Here is a 19,310-nt window from a genome sequence, read left to right on the forward strand (position 1 = left end):
AAGGTAAAAGGGGCAGATGTGCCTCAGCATGCCTTGAATTAAAGTGAAATTTCCAAATATTTACCACAAATAGCAATAAGAAGGGAAATCAGCCTAGAGCATGATGAGAGGAAAAAATGGTTCTTTTTCCTTTTTATTATTTTTGCTACATTTTAATTATGAAATATTTTATATTGCAAAATAAATTAAAATATTTATGCCAGATGTCTGTGTCTGTACATAGATATGACATGAAATATACATATTTATACACATATATGGCATAAGTAATGATTAAATGAACTACCCAGTTTGAAAACTGTGGTTGAGATAGCTTGATGGCTTGCTAATATCCATTCTAGCACTTTTCAATAGTAGTGGAAATTTTAGCAGGTGGACCCTTCTGGCTTGTGGGATGGGAGCAAAAGTGAGGTATACAAACTTAGGTCATGGCTTTCGAAGGAAAAGGAGTATAGCCCCCTTCTCTTTGATCTCTCCCAGTTGGTTGGGAGTTGGGACCACCCATTTGGACCACAAGTTCAAGATTAATATCCTAAACATGGTACACTAATAGAATAAAAGAAACCCACTTCTCTGACATCATGGAGCTGCTGTACCAAGCCCTGGATTAACTACCCAGACATTATATTTGAGGAAAATAAACTTCTATCTCATTCAGGCTACTATAGTTTCCTAGCTGTATCCTAAAACAACTCCCAGGGAATTACCTGTCAGGACTGCTTGGTGCCTCTCTACAATCCCATCTCACCTCTCTACCAGGAGCAACCACTATCCAGCATTATATTTATAATTTTTTTCCTTTTCTTCATAACTTTGCTATACGTGTTCATATCCCTAAATGCTAAATTTTGCATCTTTTCAAACTATGTATAAGTAAGGTCATACTATGTGCATTTTTCCAGTGACTTGCTGCTATGGTGTGTATAGTATCCACGCCCCGCACACTGAATTCATATGTTGAGACCCCAACACCCCACCCCACCCCTGTGACGATATTTGGAGATGAAACCTTTAGGAAATAATTAGGTTTAGATGGGGACAGGGTACTTCTGGTGGGACTAGTGTCCTATAAACAGAACCATTAGATAACTTCCTCTCTCTCCTCTCTCCTTTTCTCTGCCCCTCTCCTTCCTACCACTTTTCCCATACCCGTGTGAGGACATAGATGGGAGGGGCTATAGGCAAGTAAGAAAGACAGCTTTCACTGGGAACCAAACCAGGTGGCATCTTGCTTGACTTTGGACTCTCTAGCCTCCAGAACTGTGAGAAATAATCTTTATTTTGTTTAAGCTACCCAGTTTATGGTACTTTGTTTTGACAGCCCAAACTAATACACCTGCCCCACCCCATTCAACAGTAAACTTGTGTAATTCATATGAATAAGTGAACATAACAGGTTCCAGATCAGACTCAGCAACTTAGCAAGACCCTAACCAACTTAGTGAGACTTATATCTCAAAATACAAAATACAAAGGGGCTGGGGATGTGGCTTAGTGGTAAAGTATTCCTGAGTTCAATCCCCAGTATCAAAAAACAAACAAATCAACCAAACAACAACAAAGCACACACACAAAAATGAAGATAAAGTTCCTTAATTTTCACTGCTATATTAAACTTACATAAATTATATGAAAATTCCAAGTGGGTTACCCACTTAGCATTGGTGGACACTAAGGTTATTTTCTAGCTTTAGGTTGATGTACAAATGTACTGGCAATATTATTACACCTATCTCCTAGGATACTTGTGCAAAAATTTCTCTAGGATAGACTTGTGCTGTCAGAATTGTGCTGTCATGTTGCAGAGTATGTGAATACTCAACTTTACCAGATAATGCCAGATTGTTGTGCAAATGGTTGTACTCATCTACTCATCTTTACTAACACTTGCATTTAGGTAGGTGTATGTTCTGGCCAACAAATTGTATGTAGAAGTAATGAGACTTTTGGAAAGGTACTCTAGTTTGCTGGCTCAGCTGAGTGGTAGCACTCTCCTCCTCCCCTTCACCCTCCTCTCTTCCTCCACCTCCTCTATTTCCTTTTCATCCTCTTCCTCTTTCTTGCTTCTTGCTGCTTGAAATCTAGATATGATGGCTGAAACTCCAGCAGCCACTTTGAACCATTAGATGATAACCTTGTAGATGCATAAAAGGATGTTAGAGCAGAAAAAAAAAAAAAAAACCAGAAGAGTCTGGAGTTCCTGATGACCACAGAACCACCATGCCAACCCCAGAATGCCAATTCTAGACTTCTTTTATGTAAGAGAAAAATAAGCTTATATTTTGTATATGTCAACATGTTTGGAGCTTTTGCTATAGATACATGAACATAAGCCCATTTGATTGTTTTTATTTATTACTTATTTTAGAAGTTCTTTATGTAATCTGAATACTATTTATTGTGGATGTTACTTGAAGGAAATGTATTCAGTTTATGGCTTGTATTTTCATTTTCTTTAGTATGTCTTTTGATGTACAATAGAAACTACCTTTAACATATTTAGATTTTTTAATTTGGAAAGGGATTTTTTTCCTTGTCACAGTCATGGCATTGGTAAATTAAAAAGTAATTATCTCTTGGGGCTGGGGATGTGGCTCAAGCGGTAGCATGTTTGCCTGGCATGCGTGTGGCTCTGGGTTCAATCCTCAGCACCACATACAAATAAAGATGTTGTGTCTGCTGAAAACTAAAAATAAATATTAAAAAATTATCTCTATCTCTTTAAAAAAAAGATATTATCTCCAAGTCCACTGCACATAGAATCAGCATAGTTAAAAGTGAATTTCTTCTGCATTTGTCAGCACCATTTTTCACATTAAAAATCACCAGAAATATATTTAATGAGAGATTTGCTCTGATATTGCTCTGAGGCAGGAGTTGTCAAACTTTGTTTTGGTAAAGGGTCAGGTAGTAAATATTCTTGACATTGTGGTCTCTGTCACAACCCCTGAACTCTACTAGAATAAACATGGCCTTATTCATGGCACTGAGTTTGAATTTCATAAACTGCACATCGTGAAATATTGTTCTTTTGAGTATTCCCCAATCATTTAAAAATGCAAAAAACATACTTAGCTCTTAAACTTCAGGAAAGCTGGTGGTGGGCTAGGTTTGGCCCGCAAGGAGCAGCTTGCTGACTCTCTGCTCCAAAACGCAGTCATGAAAACTGTGGGGCAAAATCCACCTGCTCAAAAGATGTTGCCCAATATAAGTATCTGGAAGTAGTTTCTAGCCTATCTTATGCCTTAGAAAAGTGCATATAGATCAGAATCACCAAGTGAAGAGTTAGGCAAGTGACAGACCTATCTGTGCAATAAATTATGTTTATGACAGGATGTGCCCTGCCCAAGTGGATGCATTGTGAGGTAAAAGACTGGTGAACTCCCACTGTGTGGCAAGCTTGCTTGCTCCACGGTGCAATGAGAGGACACACTTGGATTTCTGCCTTCTATTCCAAGGAAGAGCATGTCTAAAAATATCCATTGTTGTTGGTGTCAAATGACCTGAAAAATTGGCATTTGAGTTTCATCCAGTCCCCTCGTTAGTATTATCCAAGTCCTGACTTTTTCCCCCTTTTTTCTTTTCTCTTTTTAAATTTTATCTATTTATTTTTAATTTTCAAAACCTCGTCCTCTGACCCGGCAACTAAAGCTCGCAGGCTTGTGTTTCCAAGCTGCCCAGATGGGGCTATCATGGTGGTGGACCCAAGATCTGCGAATTCATGTTTTCACTTGAAAATTCCTGGGCTCTAGGCAGCATTGTGCTGCAGTGATCAGCCCGAAGCCACAGCGTAGGCCCTCTAGAACCCAGCTGTGCCCACCACCGCCAGGTGGAGGAAGCGACTCTGTAACCGTCCAGCCGACGAGACTTCACTCACGTAGCGGAAGAAATCAGATCTCAGAGGCAGGTGCAGGAGGCCCTTGGGCAAGGCAGGAGCCTCCTAGCGCGCCCTTCGGGAAGTGTCCGCGGCCAGCCACGCCTCGCGCCCCCGCCCCTCCCAAGGCCCCGCCCCCAGCCACTGCTCCGGCCGCCCCGCCGCTTTGGGGGCGGAGGCGGGGGCCGGGACCTGGGGCGGCCCGGCCTGACCTCCACCGCGGCCGATCGGCCCCACCGGCGAGCTCCACCGGCCGGCGCAGGCCCCGGCCACGAGCCCCTCCCTCCACCTCTCCCCGCCAGGCCCGGCTCGGCAGGCGCTTGGTGGCGGCTGCGGGTCCGCAGGCGGCCATGGCGGCGGGGGCCGGGGCCAGGCCGGCGCCGCGCTGGCTGAAGGCGCTGGGCGAGCCGCTGAGTGCTGCGCAGCTGCGGCGGCTGGAGGAGCATCGCTACAACGCGGCCGGCGTCTCGCTGCTCGAGCCGCCGCTGCAGCTCTACTGGACCTGGCTGCTCCAGTGGATCCCGCTCTGGATGGCACCCAACACCATCACCCTCATCGGCCTCGTCATCAACATGGTCACCACGCTCGTGCTCATCTCCTACTGCCCCACGGTCACCGAGGAGGTAGGGCTCCCCGCCCGCCCGTCCGCGCCTCTTCACCCAACTGCTGTCCCCGAGCCCAGCCCTGGGTAGCCAGAGGCGCGGGGAGCGGGAGGGGAGACCCGTGTGCCACTGAGCATCCCCGAGGCCGCGAAGGGGTGGGCATGGCCTTTGCTTCTGAGTCCACCGCGGACGCTTTCACTGTCCCCGCGCGTTGTCCACCCGGAGCCTCTCCCGGGTCGCCTAAAGGCTGTCATGCCCACCACCCTAGTCCTGTGACCGCCCTGAGCCTCCCCCTAGCAGCAAGCAGCAGAGGGGCTGTCAAGGTCAAGGTCCGGTCCCATGTCCTCCCACATAGATGCCAACTTGTGGTTTGGACCAGCAGTCCGGGTGCTTTGCACACTAAGGACTGGGCACCCTCATCACCATTCTTCCTGGAGCAAGGATCTGAGGTGGGGTCAGCCAAGCCCAAATTGCCCTTTGGACACTTTTATAATAGTTTGTTTCTCAAAGGTGGTGGTAGTAGTGATCAAAGATAAGTAACCTTTAAGAGACAATTTCCTCTTTGCCTCATTGACTTTTTCAAGAAAAACAAGCTAGGGTAGTATGAAAGTGATAATCCTATCACAACTGAGAGATTATAAAAGCCAACAGATCTTATTAGCAATAATTATATTGGACCTATGTCTAAAGTAAGAAGAGTAAATAACCAGGGCTTTGGACAACTGTTAACCAGGAGCACACCATAAGCTGAGTGTAGAGGAGATCTAGGGTGGCAGAGTGAAGGGTCACTTTTAGCTAAAGTGCTGGGATAATATTGCATGGCACATTCTTTGACATTGCTTTCCTTTCTTTGTCTTACAAATAGTGAAGTCCCTCCATCACCACTATAGATTTGATTATAGATCTGTGAAAGATTAGTGAGAATTGAGGTTGGATAAGAGAAATACTATGGAAATACCTGCAAGTGTTTTTAAATTTTGTTTGATGGAGCCCATTGGTGTGGTGTATGCCTGTAATGCCAGCTACTGAGGAAGCTGAGCCAGAGGATCTCAAATTCAAAGCCAGCCTGGGCAACTTAGTTGAGACCCTGTCTCAAAATAAAGGCTGGCACTAAAGTTCAGTGGTAGAGCACTGGGGAGAAAAGTCTGATGGAGCCTTCATTTTAACATGTCTTGCCAGTTGATGGATATGTTTATTATGTGTTTCTTAGTCATTCCCATTATTGTTCATTTCCGAATTATTAGGGAAAAAGTAAGCTGCTTTGGTATTTGTTCTTTGCTGCTCAATTCTAGAATTTCCCAGAAGCAGGGTATTAGAATGAAAAGATTGCTAGGTTGGAAGTGGAAGACTTGAATTCTCATCTCGCACAACAAACCTACAGAATCTGCTTTCCCATGTTGAAAATAAAAAATAATGCCATCAAACCAATTTTACAAGGAAGCAGTGAGAGACAAATGATGTATTATATACAGATAAAGACAAGACCTCATAATTTGCTCAACAAATTAAAAATATTATTCAACACATTAAAAATATCCTGTTTTTAAACAATGTCCTGAAAATCCACATGAAAAATTAGTTTTGATTGGGTGTAGATTTGGCAAAAAAAATCTGGACATTAGCCAATATCAAAAACATCTGATATTGGCCAATTAAATTGTGAACTCTTAAATGTTATTATTAATTAAAGAATACTTTGCTAAGCACTTTAAAAACAATACACATACAAACAAGTCCAAGAGCTTCTGTTTAGAGGTGGGGGGGATGCCTGATGGGAGAGGTAAATTTATGATATTAATTTTAGGCTCAGAGTAGTTTTTAAAAAGGGCATGAGGTGAAGATCTGAAGCACTTGAAGTGAAAAATCAGAGTGACCCCACAAGGGGGCATAAGGATTAACATAATAAGATGAAACTGGAGGACTTTCTGAAATGGGTGTCATTAGATCCTTAACTGGCTTCTAAGTGGCTGAAGCAGGGAGAGGACACACCCTTTCAGGATCCACATTGCTTGTTTGATAAAAATCCCAGCCGTAGTGTGAAAGAGCATACCAGTTTCTGGCTATTTTGCCTTAAGGTCACAGAACGGGTAAATGAGACAGGACCAGGTAAGATTCAGGTCTAAGTTGGTCTGACTGCAAAGTTCATATTGTTTTTGCTACACCATTATCTCATTTGGAGTTGCTCCTTTTCTCTGTGCATGTGGGAAAACTCCTTATGCCTTATATAATTCAGGTATGTAAAGGGCATTCACATCATTGTTGAATTTGTGTCCTATGTCAACCCAAAGAAGTTGGTAAGCTTTCCCTTCCTAGCATAGCCTTTCTGCCCTCTCTGTATTTCTTCTCCATTCATGCTGAAGTAACAGTAGTACATCATTTTGTAAGAGAAAATTGAAGCCCAGAGAGGTGAAGTGATTTTAACCTGTCTTGGGACTTGTTTATGGATTCTCAGACTTAAGAATTTTTTTTTTAAAGAGAGAGAGAGAATTTTTTTAATATTTATTTTTTAGTTATCGGTGGACACAACATCTTTGTTTGTATGTGGTGCTGAGGATCGAACCTGGGCCGCACGCATCCCAGGCGAGCGCACTACCACTTGAGCCACATCCCCAGCCCCCAGACTTAAGAATTTCACAGTACCTGACAGATTGTTTCCAGAAAGGGACAGTGCAATCACATAAGGGTTTTTAATATGGATTATCTACTCAAAAAGCCTGCAATATTGTCTACAATAATATGATTTTATATATTTTGTAACTACTGTGTTAATTTCTAGGACATGACTGGGGATGAAGGGAAACTGATAGAAAAAAACCTTGTGATTTATATTAAGCATCTACAGTGGTGCTCTGAATTGCTTTTCAAGCTGTCTTTTCTGATAATGGTACTAGGGATTGAACCCATGGGTGCTCTACTGCTAAGCTACATCCCAGGCCTTTATTATTTTGAGACAAGGTTGCTCAGTCTGGCCTCCAAACTTGCTCTCCTCTTGCCTCAGCCTCCTGAGTAGCTGGGATTACAGATGTGTACTACTGCACTGGTACCCAGTTGCTACCTATCTTTCAGTGCCCAATTCTAACATTGCCTTCTTATGAAGTTTTTTTTCTTCTCCCAAGTCAAATCAACCACTTATTCCTCTGAACTTCTGCAATAATAACAATAATAACTAACATTTACTGGATATTTAATACATGCCAGGCATTATTTTAAACTGCTTTTGTTCTATTATCTCATTGAATCCTCCCAACAAACTTATGGATAAGGTACTATTTATACTTCTAGTTTACAGGTGAAGAAACTGAAGGGAAATTTACCTCTTCTAGGTGACTTAGCTTTAAGTGAGGACAGAATTCCAATCCAGAAAGCTGTTCTCTTACCTCACAGGCTTTTGTGAATTTTGTGGAAGTTAAAAAACAGAACAGATGTTACGTTAGGGTACTGGATACAATTGATGCTGATGATAGACCTGGCCCAAGAGTACTCTTCTGTGGAACTTCTGCATTTTATTTTGATGCTGTGTGTCCTTACTGAGCAGGAAAACCTATCAGCTTTCAAGTTTAGACAGAAATTGCTCATTTGTATGATCTCCATAGCACAGTGCCTTGCATAAAGCAAATTCTTATTGGGTATTTATTAAATTATTGGCTGCATGAATTAAATAACAATGTAATCTTGAGAGATGATGTCTTTCAACTTTTGTTTAGTTTTAGCTGATCTTGGATTAAAAATGTTTATCAATTGTTTGGCCTGAGTAATTTTAAAGAAGTAAGCAAGTATTAGGATGAATGGAGAAAACAAGAACTGCATCATCTCCTCCCCTCATGAGGCAGATCTGTCTGAACTCCACTCTAAGTATGTAGCCCCTGACCCAATTCCTTGGCTTTCTTATCCAAAAGTAGAATTACAGGTTCTTAGAGTTTGAAAGAACCTGAGAGTTTATTTGATGCAATTTCTACATTTATACATGTGATAACTCAGTGATTCAAATCTAGTTTTTCTAGCTGTAATGTAGTAGCATTCTCTACTACAAAACACACCATACATTCATTTTTGACTAGTTTAAACCTTGATTTCATTATCTTTTACTTATTGGATTAAATTTTTTGCCCTGCCTTGTTCATCTGTCACATAAATCCATGCCAGTATCTCTTTTAAGAGTATGTTGGGCTGATCTTGAATTAAAAATGCTTATCAATAAATGATGCTTGATAAATGAAAATGCCTAGCTTGGGCCAGGTCAGAGGGTATTGACCAATTCTTATGTTTGTGATGACAGAGTTGAACCAAAAAGTGAAAATACCTGGGGAAGTAGCAGGATGTTAAGAAATAGTTCATCCCTGTTTTAAATAACTGAGATTATAGCTGCCTTTGTACTGTATAGTAAAGAGTTATTTGTTGGGGTTGGGGGAATGATAGGAAAAAAAGGCAATAACCTGCATATTCTTACTCAGATGTTTTACTAACATGTTTGGTTTCTTTGAATTCTAGCACATTTCCTTTTTAATCACCTTCTTCTCCACCTCCCCCCACTTTTTAACAACAGTTCATTAATTTATCAAGCATCATTTATTAAGGCAGAAGACTTGTGAGGGAGTAACCTCTTTTATTAAAACAAAATATAAACTCCTGACTTTCAGAAGATGAAAGTTCTAGAAACAGGACAGAGTCTAGGATGAGGTAAGTCCAGACCTCTCTATATAAGGAGGCACTTGAGGACCTGGGAACAGATGCCCCTTTGATTCTGCAGCTGAGGTTTCTGCAGCTGAGGTGCCTCCTCACCTTTCCCCAGTCCAGCCCTGTCTAGAAGGAACCCCTTAGTTTTCCTTTGTGGTTTGTTCTTTTTTTTTTTTTTTCAAGTGGGAAATGGGCTTTTTTTTTTTTTTTTTTTTTTTTTTTTTTTTTTTAATAGAGAGAGGTGAAAGAGAGAGAGAGAGACAGAGATAATTTTTAATATTTATTTTTTGGCGGACACAACATCTTTGTTTGTATGTGGTGCTGAGGATCGAACCCTGGCCGCACGCATACCAGAGGAGCACGCTACCGCTTGAGCCACATCCCCAGCCCTGTGGTTTGTTCTTTTTAACTCCTATGGCTTCACTGTACTTAATTCCCAAAGCATAAACTGTTTCTCCTTTAAAATTCTGGGTCAAGTGTTGAAAAAACATGGCATTGTGGTATAGAGAAAGAACATTAAAACCCTACTTACTCCTGGGGCATTTGACTAGGACCACAAGGATTGGACCACCTGGATTTTGTGACTTAGGGCACCTGATACAATTGATGTTGATATAGGTGAGGCCCAAGAGTTCTTTTTATCCCTTGCCCTTCCTATTACCCTTAACATAGTGAGAGGCAGGCATTTTCAAGGAGGACTCTAGCAAGTACTAAAGAAAAAGGAAAATTTGGAACTAGTCACAGAAATGATAAAAAGAAAGAAGACCACCTTGCGAAGTTGGATTTCTCCAGTCATGAGAAAACTGTCCTCAAAGTGCTGGTTTAATTGCATTCATGAGTGATGCTTGATTTCTCTGGCCCTAACCTATAGCCTGCCTTATTTCCTAAAAATGAGTGTGTTCTCAAATGTTGGCACTTAAATTGAACTGAATTGAGGCCAGAAGGCCAGGATGAAACCAGTAAGCCCCTGGAGCCATCCTGTTTGGCTTGACAGAGAATGGTTTTCCCTTTCCTGACCACTAACCTGCTCTGGAGCTCTGCCAAGCCAGTGATGAGAACCCTCTGTAAATAGGGAAGCACCTCACCCGTATCACAGACTCCTAATATGAATGTTACACAAATAGAAGCAATCAGTCGGGGCTGGGGATATAGCTCAGTTGGTAGATTGCTTACCTTGCATGCCAGCAACACACACACACACACACACACACACACACACACACACACAAATAATGGGGAGGCACTAAGCAACTCAGTGAGACCCTGTCTCTAAATAAAATACAAAATAAGGCTGGGGATGTGGCTTAGTGGTCAGGTGCCCCTGAGCCCAATCCCCAGTACCTCCCCCCACCTCAAAAGAAAAGTTAGAAGCAATCAGTTATTTCTAATTGTGTTTTTCCAGAGTGAAGGTAGTAGTTCCTTAGAAACACCATGAGTTCTCCTAAAAATCATAGAATCACCTAATTGGGGACAGAGTCCACCTTTAACAGCATCACAGCATTACCTTTTCTCACATATGCATAGCCTGTCTCCTAACCTTCTTTCCTCTTCACCTCTTAGAAATTTAGTTTCTCTTTTTATGGAAAAGGGAAGTCAATCGATGCTTGGATAACTTTGAAATTTTACCAGCTGGCCTAATAATGGGTTTTGTTAATCCCTTTTGCATATGTGTCCACTCACCCAAGGAGTTTAAATCAAAAGAGGTGTTTTTTTTTTTTTTAGTATAAAAATTCAGACCATAGACAATGTATAGATGTAGTGTTTTCTAAATTTTGGGTGGGGAAGATTTTTGCTTTTATATATTACCCATACTAGATTGTATTTACTAATTTTCCCCACGTCAACTTTAAACCGACCGATTTTAAAAACTCACACTCTAATCATAAAATCACAGATATAATATGCTAGCTATTTTCAAAATACTTTAAAATTTTCCAGAATATGCAAATTAAACATATAAATACATTAAATATATAAATATATATATTAAGAAAAATACTTGACCCTCAAATCACCTAAAATTATCTGATAGAGTATCAGTAATATCAATAACAATGATTAACATTAATCGAGCTCTTATGAGCACTTTACATTATAATTTAATTTTCACAACGAGACAGGAATAGTGCCTATTCCTACTTTTCACATGGGGAGACTTGGAAAAATAACTCATTCAATTCAGCCATAAGGATCTGGATACAAATAGAATCCAGAATCCACACTCCTAACCACTCTGTAAGAAAACCCTGGGCTTATATTTTTCTCTTGAAAACTATTTCTGTGTTACCTGATGGAGAAAAGTTGGATGAAAGATTGATTTTCAGCATCTAGGTACTGAGCTCTTGAAGTATGTATATCAGAATTAAAAACAGAATATCTGCTCAGCCCAGTGAAAGGATTCTATTCTAATATGAAATGAGCCAAACACAAATGAGATTGCATAAATCTAAAGTGGAAATGCATATGATTGGTGCCGTATGCAATCTGTAAGGCTTTGTGGCCCTCATTCTTAGGAACTCATTTTCTCCCGTAATTCCTCTTCTTTGGCTTCTAAATTTTCTCCAGCAGCTACTCTGATGCTGCGGGGTGCCCCTTTTTGCCAGTCTCACTGTCCAGTGATTCTCACTTACCTGGACATCTGGATATGTGTACTTACCACTCACTGTGGCCATCTTCTCAATGTTTGGCTTGTGCCTTCTGCTGTAGAAGGCCGTGTGATTCACTGTCATCCTCCCACCTGTCTGACTGACCACTTGAGAGACTACATTCATGGATTACACTTCTCTCTCTTTAAAATAATCCTTACTGTGTATTGACGAAAAGACCATGTGCCATTATGAAGCCTAATCATTTGAGCATTTAGGGATTCATTTCTTTCTCAACTGAAGTTCCACTGAGAGGTCCATTCTCCCAGGAAGTCCTGTCTATTTAATATATCCCTGTTTTTCTCACTTTAATGGGTTTCTGCTTTCCTACTCTCTGGAACAGGACGAAAAGTGCACCAGGAAGAGGCCAGAGTCCTTGTAACCCAGAGAATGGGTCTTCTATTTAATGCTCTTTCAGAACCTATCAGGTAATGCACCAGTCAGGTAACTTTAAATATTGAGACCAGCTTAGGACTTTTCTTGGATCCTAGAGGTACCTTTCTAAGTCTCATATTTCTTTTTTTTTTTTTTTTTTTTTTTTAGAGAGAGTGAGAGAGGAGAGAGAGTGAGATAGAAGAGAGAATTTTTTTAATATTTATTTTTTAGTTATCGGCGGACATAACATCTTTGTTTGTACGTGGTGCTGAGAATCGAACCCGGGCCGCACGCATGCCAGGCAAGCACGCTACCACTTGAGCCACATCCCCAGCCCAGTCTCATATTTCTGATCAAGGAACTTGAGTCCAGGTTTCTCCTGAACTCTGACAGACTAGCACCTGAGTATTTGTGAGGTTTCTTTCTTAATGCGACCCTGGTAATACTTAAATTACTAATCTACCTCTGCTGGCTTTCTCTATAACTAGAATTAGTTTTCACCTAGATATATTTGAATGTTGAAGTATCTTTTAGTTTATACTGATCACATAGAAATGTTTCCATTATTTCACTTCTATAGGAGTCCCTCCTACAAACAGAATAAAAAGAGGAAAATATGAAATAAAACCTATTTTCTTACAGAAATTTTTGAATTTACAGTTGAGGAGTGGAAGAATACATTTCATATGCTCATATGTCTGTCCTGTATTATTTATTATAATGAATTAAAGTAATTATTATCAAATCATCATTTACAGTCAAAAGAAGAAAAGGAATCATTGTTTTAAGAAGAACGAAATAGAATATTGTTATGATTTAATTTCCAGTTATTAGTAGCTAAGTTGATATCATAAGGTAGTTGTCTTTGATCATAAGATGGAAAGTATCTTATATTTTTAAAAATATTTATTTAGTTGTAGATGAACACACAGTATCTTTATTTATTTTTATGTGATGCTGAGGATCAAACCCAGTGCCTCACACATGCAAGGCAAGTGCTTTACTACTGAGCTACAACCCCAGTCCCTTATATTTTATTACCACAGTTCAAGGCCAAAGATCTGACCCTGGGGCTGCCAACATATAAGTTATAGGCATGAGTCACCCAAACCAAACCAAAAAGTTATGGTAGAAAGCAGGAAACTTTAATCAGTATGGCCATAACGGGAAGACAGGGGACAGGTATTACCTGCTATGTCTTAAGGATACTGACATGAACTCCCAGATATATAGGCAAGGGGGACTATATGCATAGTCAAGCAGCCTTGATCAAACTGTGGTCTGGTAGATTATCTCAGGATTGGTTGGGCAGGGATTTATCCAGGAGATAAGAAAGTTGCTATTCCCTATGGGAATAATTTCAACTCATCACAAAATGTTTATCAATTACATTAGTTGTTTCTAGAATCTGGGATCACTTGGCAAAAGAGACAGATGGAAAATGGAGGCAGAAATGCCAAGTTTTTTTTTTTACACTTGCAGGCCCAAGTGAAATCAGTTCTTTTAGCAAAAGCAGCCTCTAAGTCTTTTAATACTTTTAAATGATTATGAAAATAGAAATTAAGAGTTTGAGATGGGAAGGCTTGATTCTGTAGGGAGTTTTCATTTGTTTCCACACATTTTAATTATAGATTCAAAGATCGTAATCAACTATTATAACTATTATTTAAGAAGTTATTATCAGAATCAAATATCCAGACTGCCCAATTCTCTAAGTGACCAACATTTGGGAGATAGGATTTAAGAAGGAATCAGGTTTATTCAAAGCAGGCCTGAAGAGGATGGAGGGTTATCTCCTCAAAGCTCTATCTTGTACCTGCATACCCATGTTTACAGTGGCACTATTCACAACAGCCAAGTTATGAAATCAGCCTAGATGTTCATCAGCAGATGAATGGATAAAGCAAAAGTGTGGTGTATGCACACAGTAGAGTAGTATTCAGTCATAAAGAAGAATAAAATCATGTCATCTTCAGGCAAATGGATGGGACTGAAGATCATCTTGTTAAGTGAAATAGCCAGACTCAGAAAAACAAGAAATACGGGCTGGGGTTGTGGCTCAGAGGTACAGCACTTGTCTCACATGTGTGAGGCACTGGGTTCTATTCTCAGCACCATTTATAAATAAATAAAACAAAGGTCCATTACAACTAAAAAAAAATTTTTAAAAAGGGATTAATATCATTAAAGGAGAAAGATGAGTAATACATGTTTTCTCTCATGTGAACTCTAGGGGGGAAAAATGACATGAAAATAGAAGGACAACAATTTAGGGAAGGGGACCAGGGAAAAGGGAATAAGAGAGGGGAATAAAGAAGATGGATACAATCAAGGCATGTTATATGCATGTATGGAAGTGTCACAAGGAAATCCATTAGTATGTGCTAATAGGTATTTTTTTTAAGCTCTCTTTTTTTTTTTTTTTTTTTTTTGGTGGGGGTTGGAGTTTTTGTTGCTATTATTGTTTTGTTTTTGTGATACTGGGGATGAACCCAGTGAGTCTACCACTGAGTTATATCCCTACCACTTTTTTTTTTTTTTTTTTTTTTTTTTTTTGTGTGTGTGTGTGTGTGTGTGTGTGGTGCTGGGGATTGAACCTTGTGCATACAAGGCAAGCACTCTACAAACTGAGCTAAATCCCCAGCCCCTACCACTTTTGTATTTTATTCTGAGACAAGTTCTTACTAAATTGCCCAGTCCTCCCACCTCAGCATCTCCAGTACTGGGATTACAGGTGTGTGCCACCATGCCAGGCACAAAGGGCTTTCTTGGGAGGGGAGAAGGTGATATAGTGAGCAGAAGGCTCTACCCTGGTCAGGGCCCTCATCAATCATGGGTGTGTTTCCCTTTTTCTTCTCTAGGTGAACATTGCAATGGACTTTACCCTCCTGTCACGAGTTACTAAGACCTAGGAATGACTGCTCTTCTGCAAAAGGGCCAAAGGGAGGGGGGCCAAAGGGAGACGGAGCAAAGGACAGTTTCAAAGAAGCCCCTATAACAGAGATGGCAGGCTACAGTTGTGAAACAATGTAATGACTTCCTTGGTCTTTGCTTCTTAACCAAAGAAGATAATTTCAAAGCTTTGCATTTGTATCTTATGCTGACTCCTGTGAAAACATTTACATCTATAGAAACAGCCAGGCATGCCCCCAGAGTTCCAGAGGCTGGGGCAAGAAGATCACAAGTTCAAAGCCAGCCTCAGCAACCTAATGAGACTCTGTCTCTAAGTAAAAATTAAAGAGGGCTGTGGATGTGGCTCAGTGGTTAAGCACCCCTGGTTTCAGTCCCTGATACAAATAAATACATAAATAATAAATTAATAAATAAATCTAAGGAAACTACGCCATAGAAACAGTGGATTGCTATAAATCACGAACACCATTGTTTTATAGTTTTTTACACTTGTATGCTTGAGATGCCAATGGTGTCATAAGCAAGCTTGGTATAATAGACTGGTTTAATTGAAAAATTAAAGTGGGGCTGGGGTTGTGACTCAGCAATAGAGCACTTGCCTATCATGCGTGAAGCCCTGTGTTCAATTCTCAGCACCACATATAAATAAATAAATAAAATAAAGGTATTGTGTCAATGACAACTAAGAAATATTAAAGAAAAAAAAGAAAAGAAAAATTAAAGTGGCAGAGATAATAGGTGGGACAGGACTATAATTCCAGAGACTGGGTAGGCTGAGGCAAGAGGATCATGAGTTCAAGGCCAGCCTGGCGGGCAGCTTAGCAAAACCCTGTCCCAAAATCTAAAATAAAAGGGATATAGCTCAATGGTAGAGTACTCTCGGGTTCAATCCCCAGTACAAAAATAAATAAGTATCAATCCCCAGTACAAAAATAAATAAGTAAATAAAGTGGCATAGATAGGAATAGAGTGACTGGAAATGGGTATGTTGGTGGTTTTTGATTTCTTCCTAGGACAAGTGTAGATGGAGGCAGTCCTTGAAGGAGGGCATACGTGAGGACTTTGCCAAATTGGGTGAGGAGAATGTTTAGGAAAGGAAGAGCCATGAGACAAAATCAAGTCCCAAATAATCTGGACACGAGGACTTTGTGGCTGGAAAGGAGCTGGAGTATGCAGTTGGGTAACTTGAGAGTCAGGCTGTGCCCAAGCTCCTGACAGTGGGTCAAGAACTGTGGTCATCCCTCGTGTTTTACTTTTCCATTTGGGAACCCCTGACCTGCGTCCTCCAATTACACATGAAGACTTTCACTGCCATTTCAATCTATTAACTTGGGGGGATTTGTTGAAGGTTTATTCTATGCCAGTCACTGTGGTAGGGAGCTGGCGAGGTGGGGGAGAAAGATAGTCCCTGTCCTCACGGCTTCCTTCAGTTTAGACCTAGCAAATTTCATTTGAAATGAAGAGAAAGAAGAGGAAAGAGAGAAGGAGTTTTTGTAGTTTTGGCTGGAGGGAGTTTTGTTTGTAGAGGGCAAGCTGAAGTTCTAGTGCAGTTTCTGTTTGTGGAGGTTCCACTCGAGTCTTTTCTTGTTATAATTTTCATGTTTTTTCTCTATCTTCTTGAATATGTGGAATATATCAAAACTATTTTGATGTCCTTATCTGATATTTCTATTATTTCTGACATTCCTGGATCTGATACTATTGATTTTACTTCTAGTTGTAAATTGTGTTCTCCTGCTTCTTTGAATGACTGGTAATTTTTGATTGGATGCCAAACCTTGAGCATTTTACAACTTGAGATGCTAAATTTTTTTCCCCTAATATTTACTTTGTGCTGGCTGTAAGTAAGTTACTGGGAATTATTTGGATCCTTCTAGGGCTGTCTTTTAAGTTTTATTATGACTATCTAAGAAAGCCTTTAGTCTAAGTCTAGTTCATGATCATGGCTAAGGCCCTACACTTCTGAAACTCTACTCAATTCCCCAAGTCTTACGAGGTCGTTCTGCACTGCCTGGTGAGCATATGAACTATTTGTAGCCTGCATGAGCTTCAAGAATTTTTGACTTTCCACTTCGTAGTACATGTGGCCTTGGTTATTGGTTTTGTCTCATTCAGGCACAGTTCTCAGCCAAAGACTCAGAGGTACCCTTCTGTAGCCCCCCTGAACTTTTGTCTTTCTCTTTGTGTAACTTCCCTCTCTGTTACTGTGCTTCACAAATCCTAGCTGCCTTGACCTCATGAACTCTGATATGCTTTTCCTCCACAGCCAGCTTATGGGGCTCTGTTTAGGTCCCCATTCCTGAGCTGGGACCTGGAAACTGCCTCTGGGCAGTAAACTGGAGCAATCATAGGGACGCATCTCATTGTTTCTCTTTTCTCAGGGATCTCGATTGCCTGCAATGTCTGAGAATTGTTGTTTCATGTATTTTATTACCTTTCTAGTTATATAAAGTGAGAGGGTAAATTCAGTCCCTGATGCTCCATCACAAATGGATGCCAATGTCTACAGTTTACCTTTGAGGTCTTATTTCACAGCAAATGCTTCCTGAGTAAGTTCATATCTGTGCCATATATGAATAGTATTATATTAAAAGAGCAATGGAATAGGAATCAAGATCCAGTTTCTTTCACTTGTTTGCTATTTAAATTTGTGTTTCTTACAAACAATATGGTGCTTCCGTGGTTCTCAACTCAGATGACATAATTAATTTGATTTCTCAATTTATTTTCATCTATAGAGGGAGAGTTTGAACTGTCTTTATAACGTATGGATATGATATAAAATGTGCACACAACAAAGTATGTCATTTGGCTTAGTTTGAGCTATTTTCAAATGGAAGCTAGTATGTTATCTCTGAATAGTCTTTATTATTGTCTTTATTACTTCCATATATTTTTAGGCACCATACTGGACATACCTTTCATGTGCCCTGGGACTCTTTATCTACCAGTCACTGGATGCTATTGATGGGAAACAAGCCAGAAGAACAAATTCTTGTTCTCCTTTAGGAGAACTTTTTGACCATGGGTGTGACTCTCTTTCTACAGGTAAATTAGCATTTTCTTCCCCACCCTCTATAGTTTTGTTTTAACACTGATAGCTTAAAAACCAAAATGAACCAAGTTGTTTGCTCATTTTTTTTTTTTTTTTGCAGAGGTGTACATTTGGGAGCAATTTGCATAATTTGTTTAAAAAGCATGTCCAAAAATTCATTTTGTTAAATAGACCTTATTTTAATGCCAGAATTATGTCCTCTGAAACTCTGCATTTCAAAATAGCACAGGGCAATTATTTCATTGATGATTTTTAAATTCATAATGGTCTTTAAACTTTGTTCTTTCAGTATTTATGGCAATTGGAGCTTCGATTGCTGCTCGCTTAGGAACTCATCCTGACTGGTTGTTTTTCTGCTCTTTTATTGGGATGTTCATGTTTTATTGTGCTCACTGGCAGACCTACGTTTCAGGCATGTTGAGATTTGGAAAGTAAGTATGTGTTTTCAAGTTGTATATTTAAAAATGTAAACAAATTAATTTTCACAATCTGATATGGCATTTGTTCATGATAAAGGGGATGAAGCTTCATTCAGTAATTTAAATTCTTTTAAATTTATTACAGTGTTCCATGCATGCTACATCTTCTAAGTCCTGTAGGTGTTCTGCATGTTATGGATATGTTATTTGACAATAGTTTTATTTTCTTCCCCCATTTTCCAGCTTCTTCACTAGCCCAACTTTACTATAGACAGGGCAAAAAGAAAAATAAGTGGTCCAAATAACATAGAAAAAGAATTTGTAGTATTTAAATAAAAAGCATTTGACCCTTATAATAAGTGACAAGTGATGTGGAGCCTAGGCTACTCATTGGTCAAATCATCATGTGCCCAAAAACGGAATCCCCTTGACAACCATCAACAATAACAGGTAATTGTGAGACTCTCAGCTATGGACACAGTTGGTGAAATGATCTACAAGTGCCCTGTAAATGCTGGAGCCTTGCACCAGATGCTATGTATGCCTCTGGTGCCTCTTTCTCAGACTCCAGGAAATAGTGCACAAAGCAGAAATGCTGTTCTGTATTCTTGCTTCCCCATGTAGCTCCCCCTCCACTTGGTCCTTGAAGACCTTCCTGCTGTTTGCTCACTCTCAGTTTACCTTCCTATGTCTACTGATTCTTTTTAGCCCCATTTTCTTGCTGCAAAGGAAAATCAGTAGCTCTAAGAAAAA

The 19,310-nt window shown here is 40.0% G+C and overlaps 1 protein-coding gene across 2 annotated transcripts in view; it reads left to right on the top strand.

The window, feature by feature from the left end:
* The first annotated feature begins 4,024 nt into the window (after positions 1–4,024).
* The window catches only part of Chpt1 (choline phosphotransferase 1), a 34,382-nt gene continuing 19,096 nt past the window's right edge, over positions 4,025–19,310 (top strand). Inside the window, exons 1-3 of one of the 2 annotated variants that reach the window (XM_076855015.1) lie at positions 4,025–4,497; positions 17,984–18,131; positions 18,428–18,569. In XM_076855015.1, the coding sequence (XP_076711130.1) occupies positions 4,225–4,497; positions 17,984–18,131; positions 18,428–18,569 (563 nt within the window). In that variant the 5' untranslated portion in view covers positions 4,025–4,224. The remainder of the gene's footprint in view (positions 4,498–17,983; positions 18,132–18,427; positions 18,570–19,310) is intronic. The other variant, XR_013091240.1, reaches the window with a different exon arrangement.

This window comes from Callospermophilus lateralis, chromosome 4 (assembly GCF_048772815.1).
Source record: "Callospermophilus lateralis isolate mCalLat2 chromosome 4, mCalLat2.hap1, whole genome shotgun sequence".
In the NCBI taxonomy this organism is placed as follows: domain Eukaryota; kingdom Metazoa; phylum Chordata; class Mammalia; order Rodentia; family Sciuridae; genus Callospermophilus; species Callospermophilus lateralis.